This window comes from Stigmatopora argus, chromosome 12 (genome assembly GCF_051989625.1).
Source record: "Stigmatopora argus isolate UIUO_Sarg chromosome 12, RoL_Sarg_1.0, whole genome shotgun sequence".
In the NCBI taxonomy this organism is placed as follows: Eukaryota; Metazoa; Chordata; class Actinopteri; order Syngnathiformes; family Syngnathidae; genus Stigmatopora; species Stigmatopora argus.
In genome coordinates this window covers 18,160,330-18,176,884 of record NC_135398.1, presented here as the reverse complement: position 1 = coordinate 18,176,884, position 16,555 = coordinate 18,160,330, and the positions used below count along the sequence as shown (strand labels likewise).

The 16,555-nt window shown below is 41.5% G+C and overlaps 1 protein-coding gene across 1 annotated transcript in view; it reads right to left on the bottom strand.

Annotated features, from left to right (window-relative positions):
- mrpl37 (mitochondrial ribosomal protein L37) overlaps positions 1-16,555 on the bottom strand; it is a 71,231-nt gene that overhangs the window by 27,436 nt on the left and 27,240 nt on the right. The window contains exons 3-5 of the mRNA XM_077616330.1: positions 13,993-14,108; positions 12,274-12,462; positions 4,840-4,991 (exon numbers count right to left, since the gene is read on the bottom strand). Coding sequence (XP_077472456.1) covers positions 4,840-4,991; positions 12,274-12,462; positions 13,993-14,108 — 457 coding nt within the window. The remainder of the gene's footprint in view (positions 1-4,839; positions 4,992-12,273; positions 12,463-13,992; positions 14,109-16,555) is intronic.

Sequence of the window (16,555 nt, the reverse complement as noted above, 5' to 3'; positions counted from 1 at the left end):
GCTAAAACTTTATTACCCACAATCACTACGTGGGAAGCTCAGCTATGTCATTTCCTGTTATTCTTTCTTAGGAAAGGTCCCGCGATCGTTCCTTAAAGACTATTTCTCGTTGGCAAGTGGTCGTGCGTTATCCTATTGTGAGGACATTTGTGTGCATCATTTTGGGAATATTTTGAAGGCAATACAACCGCAAACAGTCAATCGATAGCGAACGTGAGGGCGGAGGCGTGGCAAACCGCCAACCCGAAAAACGAAGGTAACAAAAGATTACAACAAAATTAGAATTCAGTTTTGTGTAAAGTTACATTAAACGTATGTTTGAGTGTCTGTATATATTAATCCAAGTTAACTTAAATTTGTTTGTTCCGTTTACGAGTGCGTTGTCGTGGAAAAAAAAGGAACAGCCTGCTCACGCCCCCAAACGTCTCTGTCTCCCGTCGGCGAAATCTGCCCAATTTTAGTTAGATTAAACACATTTAATAAACTATTAAACCACTAGTTATGTGTTACTTTGTTAATAGATGGCGAATTAGAAGAAATAAAAAACAATTCCAATCCAATATCCTGTTTTTGGTGTTTTTTCAGAGGGCTGGAACGAATTAATTTGTTTTCCATTCATTTCAATGGAAAACGTCCGCTCGAGTTACGAGAATCTCGTCATACGAGCTCAGTTCCGGAACGGATTAAGCTCGTATCTCGAGGTACCACTGTACTTTAAATACAGTACTCACAGCAAAAACTGTTCCTTTCCGCTGGATATAAATTAAAAAAAAACTGGTTAATGGGAGTCCTCCTGCACAGACCAGATCTTTAAGGGGCAACCCCCCTTCTGTGAATTACAGCATCACGTTCGGCATGAAACGTGTTCGTGTTTTAAAGCATGAGGATAGTCCAACTTGTAGATTAAGGCTGGCTTTACAATGATGCCAGCGCCAGCAGCATCCCCACACACGATGAGCATCAGGCGATCCGTGTGAATGTGGTGAAGGTATCCTCTTCCCCAAAAGGCCGTCTAATCCATGTTAAAAATTTGCTCCAACCATTCTCGAATTATGTGAGGGAACTCTTCCTTGATGTAGTGTTTTACTGCATTTTGGTCGCATTGTCTTCATCAGGAGCTAAGCTATCATAAAAGTTATTGGCTTTGGTTCTAATCATGTTGGTATCCAGAGGAATCATCTCACGATAAGGCGTTCTCCACCTAAGCAATGATTTTCTTCATCGTGGTTACTTCTTGATTTAATGCACGGTAGATTAATTCATGATGCATTAGATGATGCAGGACGTTTAAGAGGAATTTTCAACGCAGTTTCAAAATCCATACAATGCTGGAAGAGGCTCAAGTCTAGTCTCTATATGTATGTAATGTAATCCCAAGAAAAGGCATGATACTTTTTGTATTATCGATGCATCATTCATCTACGGTAAAATTTTCACTTCTTCCTCTTCTGCGCGGAGTGCCACGCATTTCAGTGCCGAAGAAACAGTGCTCTGACTTCCGCCATTCTTAATATCCTGTCTTTCGCTTGCAAGTTTCAGCGTGGATTTTTACAGGCAGAAGACAGGAGATGAAAAATGACAACAGTCAGGGCATCGCTTCTTCTTTGGCACTGAGATGGGTGGCACTCAGCGCAGAAGCAGCAAAATTTCACCGTAGAAGAATGACGCGCCGAATAATACACAGGCGAGAAGGATGTTGTATTGGCTTTTGCTGTTTTCTTTGGATTACATTTCACGTCATGCACACAAAGACTACGATGAGACTATTCCAGCATTGTTAGGATTTTGAGTCGCCATTGAAAATACCTCATAAGCACCCTGCGTCTCATCTAAGGCATATAATGAGCCCAACAAAAAAGGAAACATGATGACAGTGACGCAAAAAGGGAATACCAAAAGTTCATCTCAATAATTTGTTATGAGCAGTGATGTTTTGGGGCTGTCGTTGGGCAACACTGACTTTCAACTCCCTCCACGGATTTTCTATGGGGTTGAGTTCTGGAGACTGGCTAGGGCACTCCAGGACCTTGAAATGCTTCTCACGAAGCCACTCCTCTGTTGCCCTGGCTGTGTTTAGGATCAGTGTTACGCTGAAAGACCCAGGCACGTCTCATCTTCAATGTCCTTGCTGATGAAAGGAGATTTTCACTCAAAATCTCGATACATCACCCGGATGAATAAAGTTATCCAATCCAATTCCTTCTTTCTCTTACACAGATCAGTCGTCCTGGTCCCTTTGCAGAAAAACAGCCCCAAAGCATGATGTTTCCACCCCTATGCTTCACAGTGGGTATGGTGTTCTACGGATGCAATTCAATATTGTTTCTCCTACAAACACGGGATCCTGCCTTTCTACCAAAAAGTTCTATTTTGGTTTCATCTGACCATGACACATTCTCCCAGTCCTCTTCTGGATCATCCAAATGCTCTCTAGCATCTGGCTTCAGCAGATGGACACGTCTGGCAGTGCAGGCTTTGACTCCCTGGTGGCACATTATGTTACTGATAGTAGCCTTTGTTACTGTGGTCCCAGCTCTCTGTAGGTCATTAACTAGGTCCCCCCGTGTGGTTTGCTCACCGTTCTTGTTATTATTTTGATGCCACGGGGTGAGATCTTGCATGGAGCCCCAGATTGAGGGCAACTGTGATTTTCTGAGTTTTTTTCCACATTCTGTCTCTAATGGTTGACGTTTATCCATGTTGACAATTACATGCCTCTCTAATCTTTTCAAGTAGAATATATATATATATATATATATATATATATATATATATATATATATATATATATATATATATATATATATATAATATCGTTAGGCACTCGAGGCCTCACCTTTGGATTAAATACATCCTTGCTGGCGTTAGAATATTCACAGATACTTCCTTTGTTCTGAGTGTTTAACATTCAGCATCTGAATTATTGGCCAGGATCCTGTATTTGGTGTTTCACAATAGCTCTGGAATTTCAATAGACTCCGAACAAATTTCAATTTCGGTGTTTGAGTACTAATTTCATAATCAAACATCTTCAATGATAAATTGAAGACGCAAAGTTTAATTGGACTGGCAAACTAACAGTGCTGCCCCTGGCCGCATTTTGGGTGCCCAAGTACATCCAGGGCCTTAGGGCAAGAGCAAAAGCCTCCAGACGAAAAGACCCGTCACCTACTGTAAGAAAGGCGTCAGGCCTTGGATGGCAAACAGTCACTCTATCAGAGTGCATCTTTGCGGTGTACAAATGGTTTCAGGAATAAGATGATAAAAATGCATTTTTCCCCAGTAACTAAATCAAGAGAACAAATATACGTACACGGAGGAAATTGCTTTATTTTATAATAGACTTCTCATTGCGGTGAATAAATAAATACACGAAAGCTGACTTGGCCATGGCAGGGTAACGTGGTTTCCTTGGGCTATATCTCGGGCCTAAAATGATGTCCAAGAGGCTGTAAATTCTCTATGGTCCCCAAGAAGCCAATCTAAATTTAAGGGAGGGGCTTTTTGAATTATGAGTTGAGATTTCTCCAGGTTACCTACTACTACTGACTACTAATTAATTTGAATGCCAAAGGTCCCCAATGCTATAATAGCTGCAACAGAGTATTGTTTGATAGGAAAGCTTAGAGAACTGGCCTGTGCTCGGAAACATCATGGTTGAAAATGAGTCCTACTCTGGCCTTAAATGGTTTCAACATATTACAGGAATAAATAAAATGAAATAATAAAATCAGATTTAGGCTTGTCATCATCATTCACTAGACAAAAGCCTAATTGTCATCATACCCAGCTGCGTATGATGAAATTGAAAGTGCTTCTCCGACGTGCTGGCATTCTGCCGTGATGGATACATCGCATCACCTCCCGAGCGCAACCAACTCCCGGCGACTGCGAAAAGGTTTGCCTCACCGATGCCAACAAAGAATAAAATGGATCACTTACCTCCCACTGTCTGCTTACTTACCTTCAGTCAGCCAGCAGGAGGCAGATCACCACCCAACGTCCTTCATGTTTCCTCACCCCGAAGTTGTTACACAGAGGGGATTGTGTGTCGTGCTACTGCAATTCAGAGTCCTGATGGCTGTGGGAAAGAAGCTGTCCTTAAGCCTCTTTGTCCGTGCTTGTGAGACCGGTAGCGCCTGCCAGAGGGCAGCAGCTGGAACAGGTTGTGACCAGGGTGGTCCGGGTCCCCAACAATGTTCCCGGCTCTGCTGAGGTAACGAGGGCTGGCAATATCTTCCAGTGAGGGCAGAGAGCAGCCGACGATCCTCTGGGCAGTGTTAATCACTCTCTGCATGGCCTTTTTGTCTGCTGCCGTGCTTCCAGCGTACCACACTGTGATGCCGTAAGCCAGGATGCTCTCCACAGTGGCTTTATAGAAAGTTACCAGAAGCTTAGTGTCCAAGTTGTTCCTCCTGAGTACCATCAGGAAATGGAGTCGTTTCTGGGCCTTCTTCACTACTGCCGTGGTGTTTGTGGACCAGGAGAGCTTGTCCGTGACGTGGACCCCCAGTAATTTAAAGGACTGGACCCTGTCTACACGAACTCCATTTATGAGGAGTGGGGCCAGATCTGTGCTCTGTTTGCGGAAGTCCAGGATTATTTCTTTAGTTTTTGTGTTGTTCAGTGTGAGGTTATTCATCGAGCACCACAAATCAATTGAGAGAATGCTCATTTGCACATTTACCCAATTTAATCTATATGCCTTGAAATATAAAAGAAATAAGGTAGGAGATTTAAATGTTGAGCAGCGTCCTTGGAACAGTCAAGGTACAGGGCAGAACTATCATGGCTATGGTAGACAACATTGAAAGGTTAGGAAGGCATCCACATACTTACCCCAAATAATCTATGTGCCTGTGCAAGCGCATTTCCAAAAAGGAACATGATCATCTTTGCTCTGAACTGATCTGGCCGAAGCTTGCATTGAGCACCATCATCCAGGAAGTAAAGTGTGTGGGCATGTGGGTAAAAATGTTGTCTTTTGAAACCTAAAAGGAGGAAAAAAAATAAACAATGAAAAATAAAATAGGCAGAATTATGGGTGACTCGTTCACATGATTCCTTTAAGTTCTTGGATTAAAGATTCTATCATGAGATCTGGGCATTCTTTCTTGAATTTATGGCATGTACATACAAGTTGTTCCATTTATTTGGGGGCCGGTCAGGTACATTTGAATGACTATTCATCTAATTTTGTAAATTGTATGTTCTTGCAATGAATGACTATGATTTCAATATTTAAATAGTCAATTGGGAACCATGAATACATTTCTATTTTTACACAGGAAAAATAATCAAGTGTGTCGTATCAAATCAAAGGTTGTTGGTATGTCTCCGGCACAGTCCAATAGGAGGAGGACCTTGAAGTGCAGCCCCCTATCGGCGAGGTACAGCTTGATGTTCTGCACGAAGGAGTTATGAAACCACTCATAATGGAGATCTTTTGTCATTGAAGCTTTTCTGTTGCTCATCCAGTACACAGGCAGCAATGTTCGGTTCTTTTTTTTCTCCAAAGCGTGGGGATAGTTAAACTTGTAAATTAAGGCTGGCTTTACCATGAAGTCATTGACTTTTTGTGACCACAAACTTTTCCAGCTGGAAATTAAGGTCTGCTCCTTCATGTCCACAATCGCAATCTGGATGTTCCACAGACATGTGGCAAAGTTGTATTTGCGCCAATATTCTTTGATGCTGGTGGTCTGATTGGACTGGTCAATTGATAAAACCAGTCCCTGCATTGTGAATTTTCAGGGCCTCAAATGCACAAATGGCCCCCTGATCCATAGGTTGGATGAGTACAGTGGTGTTGGGGGGCAGGAACTGCAATTGAACCCCATCACATGAGGTTGGCGGTATATCCCGACACAGTCCAATAAGAGGAGGACCTTGAAGGGCAGTCCCCTATCCGAGAGGTACAGCTTGATGCTCTGAACGAAGCAGTTATGAAACCACTCATAATGGAGATCTTTCATCATCGAAGCTTTTCTGTTACTCATCCAGTACAAAGGCAGCAATGTTCTGTTCTTTTTTTTTTCCAAAGCATGCGGACGGTTAAACTTGTAAATTAAGGCTGGCTTTACCATGAAGTCAGTGGCATTTCCAAACAAGATAAGTATCATGTGATCCTTGTGAACTTTGTAATATGACACCAAGTTCATCCCTGAATAAAAATGTGCGGGAAGGCATCCGCTTCCAGAAAAGTCCAGTCTCGTCCATGTTGAAAACTTGCTCCGGAAGATAACCTTTCTCAGTAATTATTTTAGAATACACTTCCGACGTACCTTTTTGCTGCTTTGTAGTCTGCAGATAAAGCTTCTCCATGGAGCAGACCCCTCTGTAAACCATGTCTGTTTTTGAATGTTTCGTACCAACCCTTTCTGGAAAATTCACGAGGCTCACTCGCGCCACTGGTGCTTGGCTGAGGCTCGCATTCTGCGTCAGGAGCTAAGCTATCATCAAACGTCATCATCATCTGTTTTTTGTTCGCATCAGATTAAGCCTTGGTTCGAATGATGTTGGTATCCAGAGGAATGTTTTTCGCCTTACATTCCTAGAACCAAACGACAGTGCATTCTCCATTTTCACGAGGGTTTTATTCCTCGTGGTTACCACACGCTTTGTTTCCCTTGTAAAGTGAAGTGTGGCCGTCTTTCGAATGTTAGCCTCTTATTTTTTAATGTAACGCAGGGTCGATTCATTGATGCCATAATAGCGCGCAACATCGACATACTTTTTCCCTGCCCTGAGCATATCGAGCAACTTAACCTTTTCAGCAACCGTCATTATCATCTGTTTTTTTTTCCGCATCAGATTAAGCCTTGGGTGGTCCTCGACGCTTGGGGGCTATTTTACGTGGTGTAGTATTACTGTCTTTACTCGTATATAAGCCGTTTTTGTTAAAAATAATGATGACTGAATAGAGGGTACGACTTGAAGGAATAATAGTTAACAGCTTAAAGAGAGTTCATTAGATCTCCCTACATGTCCTGTGGAATGCAAAGGTCACTGGACAGGATGTGGGGGTTGCACCAGTAGAATGTTTTACAGATGCCGTGGAGTGGAAAAGTACAACTGGGTGGGACCGCGAGGAGATTCTTCAGGAAATAAAGACCAATGGCCAGGAGGCCTGCGTTGTTGTGACATTTGCATATTGTGGACTATAACTAAGTTCCTGGGCGGCTCGGAGAAGAAGAACTACGACGACTGGTGGCAACATTCGTCTGCTTGGACAGACTGAGAGGGAGCCTGACCCACAGACTTATGTCTTAGATTTGTGTGTTAGAAATAAATCCACCCGTGTGTGAAAATGTCGGCTTCCTGGTACCTTTCTATTGCAGAACGAGCGCGCAAATTGTTGGATGAGTGGCAGTCGGGTAAGGTCATAAATTGGAGTCAGATTATTAACTTAACTTTAATATAATTATAGAATAAATTCCAACAGACTTATGCGCATAAAAAAACGACATGCAAAAAAAAAATACAAATTAGCGGCGCCGTCACACAATGACGTCACGACGCAAGCGAATTCGGCCGATACGTTCATATATTTCAAAAAAAGATAAAACTCTAAACAAAATATATTTTGACGTCTATGAATGAAATTCAAGAAAAAAAACGTACGCATCAAACGTGAAAAAACTCACGCTCCCGTCACTGCTCGCTCGGGGCACAGCCATCTTACCTTGGTCCTGGGCAGCCATCTTACCTAGGGCGCCGACTATATAGACCTAGTTTAACGTGCTCTGACTGGACAGACGTGAGTAGCCTTGATTTTGAAATAAAACAAAATTCCACTTTAATTGTTATGAATTTCCTATGTTTTCCGTTGTTTTCATTAAAAGGCAAGTTGTTGTTCTTATTGTTCAGGCACCTAGGCGGACAGCTTGGGGTACTACAGTTGTACTTTGAAGTTGTAGTCTTTAGTAGAGAGCACCGCGAACGTTTCCAGCGGAGTTTGATTCAGTGTTCATCAAAGTTGACTGTAATGTGTTGTCAAAGAAGAATGTTCTACATTGTCAATAACTTGGATTTGATATAAAAGAAGTTGAAGAATCATCTGGCTATCAAAGAACATTGCAACGCTAAGCTAACTCGCTAATATTGATTTTTTTTCGTTGTATTTCTTGTTCGAAAGTGACAACTATTGGAGTAATCCGAACCATCGAAAGAATTGAGATAATAAGCGATTATGAGATGCAGGACAACCCACTAAAAGATCCAAGTGAATTCACGCTGGCATTTTAAATGCCTCGTAAACATTTATGTGCAAAGAACAGCCTTATTGAAAACATCCTTAACCCACTGTCCTCATTCGAGGAAAGCCTGTAATATTTTTCTTACTTGATAAAGATGTTTTCCCATTTTATGTAAATGTTCTGAAAACGTTGCAAAAATATAAAACTTATCTTTGGTTAAAATTGGTTAAGTACATTCAATTTATTTATTTTTGGGGGAAATGGCCATATGTGATGTACATTTACTCTTGTTTCTTTTTGTGAGACTGAAAAGAATCTGCTTGCCAATGGTGCCTAAGTCTTCAGTTCATTATTTTATCTATTTCATATTGCCTGTCAAAATTTCTGCAAGTTCTATTCTTTACTTTTCATAGTGTGAGGAGGGAGTTCTCTTATCTTTATTACACAACAGAACAACAGAAATACTTTGTAAAATTATCATATTTCATATTCCCTTTTCTTATAGAGATTAAGGTATCCTAGTTACTTTCATATTTGAAAAAGGAGGTAAGTAAATAATTTACCTATCCACCAAAGTTTGAAGTTTCAAATTTGAAACAAAAAAGATGTGGTAGTTATCGTGATTTTTTAAAATTATTTTTTTCTAAGATGGCGCCGGTCAAGCGGCAACTGGTAATGCCGGGAGGAGAGGCGATGCTCCAGACCGAGCATTCAATCATTGTTACTGGAGCGTGAGATCTCTCCCCAGTCAGATGGAAGAGCTGTCGGTGCTTCATCCACTGGCCTCTCCGCTGCTGCTGATTGGGTGATAGGACAGTTTAGGAGGATCTAGGCAAGGGAGATGAACAGCTCCAGACTACTGAGGGACTGTGCAGATCATCTTGAAAGAGCTATTCTGCATATTTAACCTCAGTCTCAGTCTGCAGAAGGTCCCCACCTTCCTGTGTGTGGTTGCAGTTTTCTACCTAGGTCTACAATGTATTTTGTGTCTGTGCTTGCTACTGCAACCAAGGGAATTTCCTGAATACGGGATGAAAAAAGTTCTAATCTAATCATTGATAGACTGATCTTTTTTTCCCTGTGATAACATTTTTTTTTTCATTTCACCCAGATCTACTTTAAGGTTACTGATATACAGACGCTCCCCTACTTACGAACATTCAACTTACGAACAACGGTACATACGAACATGTCTGCAAATTGCGTTTAAGTCCAAAAATGTTCGCAAATCCAATTTTGTATTTCGCGACTTTTTCGGAGTAGTACTTCTTTCCGCCGCTAATACCGACGCCTGGCGCTGTGAGAGCTCAGCTCACCCAGCATCTACCTTCTTCTTCGTTGCAATGCGGAAGTGCGTGAATGTATCTCCAGTGTGCAAAGAACCTTTTTCATTTGTATCATTAAATATCTCATGCATCCAATATTGAATATGGTTGGTAAAAAGCTAAAGGCTTCTATTGAGGGAGTTGCAAGGAAGAGGCAAGCCATTTCATTTGAAACGAGTGGCAATAATAACGAAGCTTGATGCGCGTGAGAGTGGTGAGCGTTTCACGGGCATTGAATCGTTCGACCGTCAATACCATTTATAAACAGAAAGATCGAGCAGCAGGACCCAAATATTGAACGTTGCACAAAGTTTGCAAATCAATTGAATGATGCCATACAGTGCTACCGCATCATTTATGATGAAAAAAAGAAGAAAACTGTGCAATCGTCATTAGGTCGCTTCTTTTGGCCAGTTTCTAATACATAATCTGTTCCAGCTGCTGCCCTCTGGCAGACGCTATAGGTCCCACAAAGCACGGACAAATAGGCTTAAGGACAGTTTTTTCCCCACATCCATCAGAAATCTAAACTCGCGCTAACATAACACACATTCCCCTCTGCGGTATATGAACAGATGTTTGGTTGGTGATCTGCCTCCTAAGCTGACTGAGGAAAGGTAAGTGGAAGACAGTGAGAGGTAAGCGAGAGGTAAGCGACCTGTATCCTCAACAGCGGAATGACAAATTACAAGTCCGTAACTTACACTTATTAGGTCTTTGCCGATTAAACGTAGCTTATGGAGAAGCACCATCAATTTCGTCACACGCAGTCTCTGCGTGTGATGACAAGTAGGCTTTTGTGTTGTGATAATGACGACAGGGCCTATGTCCGATTATTATTATTATTATAAATCTCTCTCTCTCTACAGTACTGTACATATTCTCTCCATTTTATTAAATGTTCTTTTTTCAGTACAAACCAATGCGTGTTACTTATACAAGCCTTAAACATACAAATGCACTTATATAAACCTTCAATATACTTATATCGGCCTTAAACATAAATTATAATACAAAATATAGCACTGAATCAACTTACAAACAAATTCAACTTATGAACAATCGCTCGGAACCAATTGCGTTCGTAAGTAGGGGAGCGTCTGTACATGAAAATGGTCAATTGAAATGCAGGAGAATAGTCAAGTCACGTTTCTGACTTTACGTCTGGGTGCGAGATAACTCATCCTTTCACTGACATAAGTAAAGGAGCCCATGAATTCATTAAATTCATTCCTTTTTTTCTCCAATGGGCATAACTTGTGAGCAGATATTTTATGGCTGGGAACTTCTATGAATAATATCACAGAAAACCTACATTGTTAATAATGGTAATAACTAATATAAAATCAGGTAACTCAAAATCACTTGTGCTCAGAGTACTATTGCTGGTCATGATTTCAACTAGTGACTGAAATACCTTATTGTTTATCAGAGTCAAATGTTTGTTCTGTTAATTATTGTTTGTCGTCATTACTGTTATGCATGCTTTGTTTTTAATTTTTGGAAAAAACAGCTACAGTCAATTCAACTATAAACACACTGCACTATATTACAAATTCTCCCACTTATAAATAATGGAGGTGTCTGACATTTTCATCATGCGTGCATGTCCTGTGTGAGAAAAATCCAGATCTAACATTGACTTTTTTAAAATGTTTTTGTGCGAGACAGCTGCAAATATATATTTAAACACCAGAGAAAATCTATGTTAATATTTAGTACAGTTGCCTTTGTTTGCAAAGATAGAGGTCAAACATCCCCTGCAGTTTTTTACCAGGTTTGCACACACTGCCGGAGGGATTATGGCCCATTCCTCCACACAGCTCTCTAGATCAGTCAGGTTACTGAGCTGTCGGTGAGAAACATGAAGTTTGAGCTCCCTTTAAAGATGTTCTATTGGGTTTGGGTCTGGAGACTGGCTAGGCCACCCCAGATCAATGCTTCAATTATCTGAGTGAAGGAAGGTGGTTGTTTCCCAAAAACTCAATACATGACCATGGTCATCCTCTCCTTAATACAGTCAGTCTACTTCTCCCATTGCAGAAAAACACCCATAGAGCGTGATGCTACCACCCCCGTGCTACACAGTAGGGATGGCATTCATGTGATGCTTGGTACTCATCATTCTTCTTCCTCCAAACATTGTTAGTGGAATTGTGACTAGAACTCTCTCTCTTTCTCACTCTCTTTTAGAACAAAAGAAAGCGAGTTATATTTTATGCTAAGTTGTTTTGATATCATAATTTGGAGTTGTTTAGATGTATTTAAGTGCACGTGTTCGCGTGCTATAATTAGCTTCCTGCTCAGACTGCACTATAGTCCTGCATGAATGGAAAATATTTTGGAATTCTTGTTCTTCTAGGTTTCACATTGGTTGTGTCCCAAAATAGTGTCCATCAGCTAATCACAACACAGATCATATTAGCTATTAAAACAAAAAAAATAGATTTGCTTTACAACAATGATGATATTTCAACTCTTTGGGCCTTTGTGACAAAAAATGTGTTTCTTGTAGTCATAAGATTGCTGTGTGTTGTCCGAAGGTCCAAATTACAGAGTTTGGGAAGCGCCATAATGAATTTCTATCTTCATTAGAACATTACGTTCACAGAACTAATAATTATTATATAAAACGAAAACCTGTAGGAAAAAAAACAACCTAATTTATCTCGGCTGCATATATTATTTTTTTTACTGCGCAGGTGATAAAACTATGTAAATTCATCCCGAGACAAAGAAGAGCCACTTACCTGTGCAATTTTTCGCTGCATCATAAACATGCACTTTCTGAAGGTCAACAGTAGGAGATACAGGATAAAAAGTATCAAGATCTTCGTCAGCTGTGTTTGACACCTGCTGCTCCCCAGAGATGCGTGGCAGAGGATCCATGCTTCTATATAATAAGCCATTTTGACCCCGAACCTGGAACAGGTTTTTGCCTGTTGCACAGAAGAAACATTTTGAATACACAAATTATTTCAAATGTCAAATTTATTTCTTGACCAGGAAAAAAAGTTTGATACATAGTGTCTCATGTTCCAACTGAACCTTACAAAAACGCCAATCCAGAATTGCTCAGACTTAAAGACAAGAGCAAATCTCAACTTGTTTTGTACAATATACAATAAGGTGCCGCAGGAATGTTTGGCCAATGAAGCAGACAAAAGACGGAGAAAATATGTAAGTCAATTGAAGGAAAGTACAGTGGTATCTCTACTTACAAATGCTTTAATTCGTGAATATTTCAGGTTACGAAACACTTAAAAGTAAAATAATGAAATAAAATAATGTATCCAAGTTCCGAAACAGGTTCAGTTTATGGCTGTATTTTATAATAAGTTTCCAAATAAAAAATGCTCATGAAAATGTCAAAATTGACCAATACGCACATGCACACAAACACGCCGCGTATTTTCACACCTATAAAATGCACCGTCTGATAGGACGGAGTCTCAGTTGCGGGTATATTTTCTGTTTTTTGTCAATACATAGGGCGCTTGGTCGCAACAGGTGCTAGCATGACACTAGGCTAACGTATGTTATGCTAGCCGCTAGCATTTGTTATGGTATTCGCTAGCGTATGTTATGCTAGCCATTGGCGTATGTTATGCTAGCCGCTGGCGTGTTATGTTAGCCACTAGCATATGTTATGTTAGCCGCTAGCATATGTTATGCTATCCGCTAGCGTATGTTATGCTATCCGCTAGCATATGTTATGCTATCCGCTAGCGTATGTTATGCTATCCGCTAGCGTATGTTATGCTATCCACTAGCGCAGACCTGCCCAATCCGGTCCTCGAGGGACGCAGTGGGTGAGAGTTTTTGTTCCAACTGATCCAGCACATAATTAGATTTCTGCTGAAACAAGAAGCACCTGAATGCAATCGACTGATTGGACTTCTAAGATACCAGATTGTTGGAAAAGTTTTCTCTTTTGGGTTGGAACGAAAACCTGCACCCACTGCGACCCTTTGTGGAATTAATTGCCCAGGTCTGCGCTAGCCGCTAGGGTGTTTCTTTTAAAGACAGCACGAGCAAAACTAAGTTTAATAGTGCTTTATTCGAGGTAAAAGGTACACAAGTTGTGTCTGTATCTGAGATAAGAGTTCGGCGTTTCACATGCTATGCTCCATTGTCAGTCAGAGTTGTCCATTCCGGTAACATTATGTTCTTCACAAGTGTATGTAAACTTTTGACCACAACTGTACATATATAGTCGTACCTCTACTTATGAAATTAATTGGTTCCAGAAGCTGGATAGTTTTCATATTCTGGAACAGTAATTTGAATATCTAAAGGTTTCGTAACCTAAAAAATTCATAAGTAGAAACAGTTGGCCCCGACGGAGTACCTGGGAAGGTGCTCAAAGCCTGTGCTGACCAGCTGGCTGGAGTTTTCACAAAAAAATTAAATTGTTCCCTGCAACAATCCAGTAACTGAAGGCATTCAGATTTGTTCAAAAATTGTACCTCTTTTCCATGAAGCTGCCAATGAGTAATTCTCAGCAAGCATTCTTCTTCCAAACAATGGATGGCTGGACTGAAGAGTGGCACAGAGATGGAGTAGGTTGAAGAGGAGTGTTTTGCTGAAATATATCAACATGAAACAAATACGTTCAGACAAAGTGAATGGATCAATGGCTCTGGCACCTTTAATTGGTAAGCTAAAAGATATCTATGTAGATTTGTGCGGAACTGTTCCAAACACCAACAAACATTTCCCGTTCTTGCCAAAACTAGTAAAGCTCTTCACAAGGCTACTACACTCTCCCCGTCTCCCCTCCAACAAAAATGAATTGAATTGACTGAACCGAATGCCTTTCTTTAGTCATTATACAGTGGGGCAGTATTTAATCAACCACCAATTGTGCAAGTTATCCTACTTGAAAAGATTAGAGAGGCCTGTAATTGTCAACATGGGTAAACCTCAACCTTGAGACAATGTGGGGAAAAAAACCCCTGAAAATATCATTTTTTGATGTTTAAAGAATGTATTTGCAATTCATGGTGGAAAATAAGTATTTGGCCATTTTTCATATCCTGTCTTTCGCTTGCAAGTTTCAGCGTGGATTTTTACAGGCAGAATACAGGAGATGAAAAATGACAACAGTCAGGGCATCGCTTCTTCTTTGGCACTGAGATGGGTGGCACTCAGCGCAGAAGCAGCAAAATTTCACCGTAGAAGAATGACGCGCCGAATAATACACAGGCGAGAAGGATGGTGTATTGGCTTTTGCGGTTTTCTTTGGATTACATTTCGCGTCATGCACAGAAAGACTACGATGAGACTATTCCAGCATTGTTAGGATTTTGAGTCGCCGTTGAAAATACCTCATAAGCGCCCTGCGTCTCATCTAAGGCATACAATGAGCCCAACAAAAAAGGAAACATGATGACAGTGACGGAAAAAGGGAATACCAAAAGTTCATCTCAATACTTTGTTATGTACCCTTTGTTGGCAATAACGGAGGACAAACGTTTTCTGTAACTCTTCACAAGCTTTTCACACACTTGCTGGTATGTCCTCTAGAGCAGTGATGTTTTGGGGCTGTCGTTGGGCAACACTGACTTTCAACTCCCTCCACAGATTTTCTATGGGGTTGAGTTCTGGAGACTGGCTAGGGCACTCCAGGACCTTGAAATGCTTCTTACGAAGCCACTCCTCTGTTGCCCTGGCTGTGTTTAGGATCAGTGTTATGCTGAAAGACCCAGGCACATCTCATCTTCAATGTCCTTGCTGATGGAAGGAGATTTTCACTCAAAATCTCTTAATACATGGCCTCATTCATTCTTTCCTTTACACAGACCAGTTGCCCTGGTCCCTTTGCAGAAAAACAGCCCCAAAGCATGATGTTTCAACCTCCATGCTTCACAGTGGGAATGGTGTTCTTTGGAAGCAATTCAGTATTCTTTCTCCTCCAAACAGGAGAACCTGTGTTTCTACCAAAAAGTTCTATTTTGGTGTTATCTGACCATAACACATTCTCCCAGTCCTCTTCTGGATCACCCAAATGCTCTCTAGCGAACCGCAGACGGGCCTGGATGTGTACTGACGTCAGCAGGGGGACACGCCTGGCAGTGCAGGATTTGAGTCCCTGGCGGCGCATTGTATTACTTTGTTACCATGGTCACAGCTCTCGGTAGGTCATTCACTAGGCCCCTCATGAGGTTCTGGGATTTTTACTCACGTTCTTGTTATCATTTTGACGCCACCGGGTGAGATCTTGCATGGAGCCCCAGATCAAGGGAGATTATCAGTGGTCTTATAAGTCTTCCATTTTCCAATAATTGCTCCCACAGTTGATTTCTTTACACCAAGTGTTTTACCTATTGCAGATTCAGTCTTCCCAGCTTGGTGCAGGTCTGACTTGGAGGTGCTGTGCAATTCACATGGGAAAGACATCGACAGCTTGACCCACTGCATCACAGATTATATTAACTTCTGTGTTGAGAACATTGTACCCTCCAAGAAGGTCCATTGTTTCTCTAACAATAAGCCATGGGTCACCAGGGATCTAAGGGCCCTCCTGAACAAGAAGAAGGGGCCTTTTAGGACTGGGGAGAAAGAGAGTCTGAAAATGGTCCAAAAGGAGCTGAAGAGAGCGATAAGGAAGGGAAAGACCATCTACAGGAGGAAGCTGGAGAACCAACTCCAGAGAGGCAACACCAAAGAGGTCTGGAGGAGCTTGAGGACCATTTCGGGCCATGGAGGCAACAGTGAGGGAGACCCGGAGTCTGGAGACAGGGAGTGGGCCAATGAACTGAATCAGTTCTTTAACAGATTAAGTCCTGCCCCCACCCCCGACCCCCCGGACCAGAAGCAACTCTCCCCCCTCGTTTTCCTCCTCCTCCCCCTCTTCCACCGGTCTCTGCATTACTGTCGATCAGGTGATAAAACAGCTAAAGAAGATCGAGGCAAGGAAGGCTACCGGTCTAGATGGCCTCAGCTCCAGACTACTGAGAGTGTGCGGATCAGCTTGGCAAAGTGATTCTGCATATTTTCAACCTCAGCCTCAGTCTGCAGAAGGTCCCC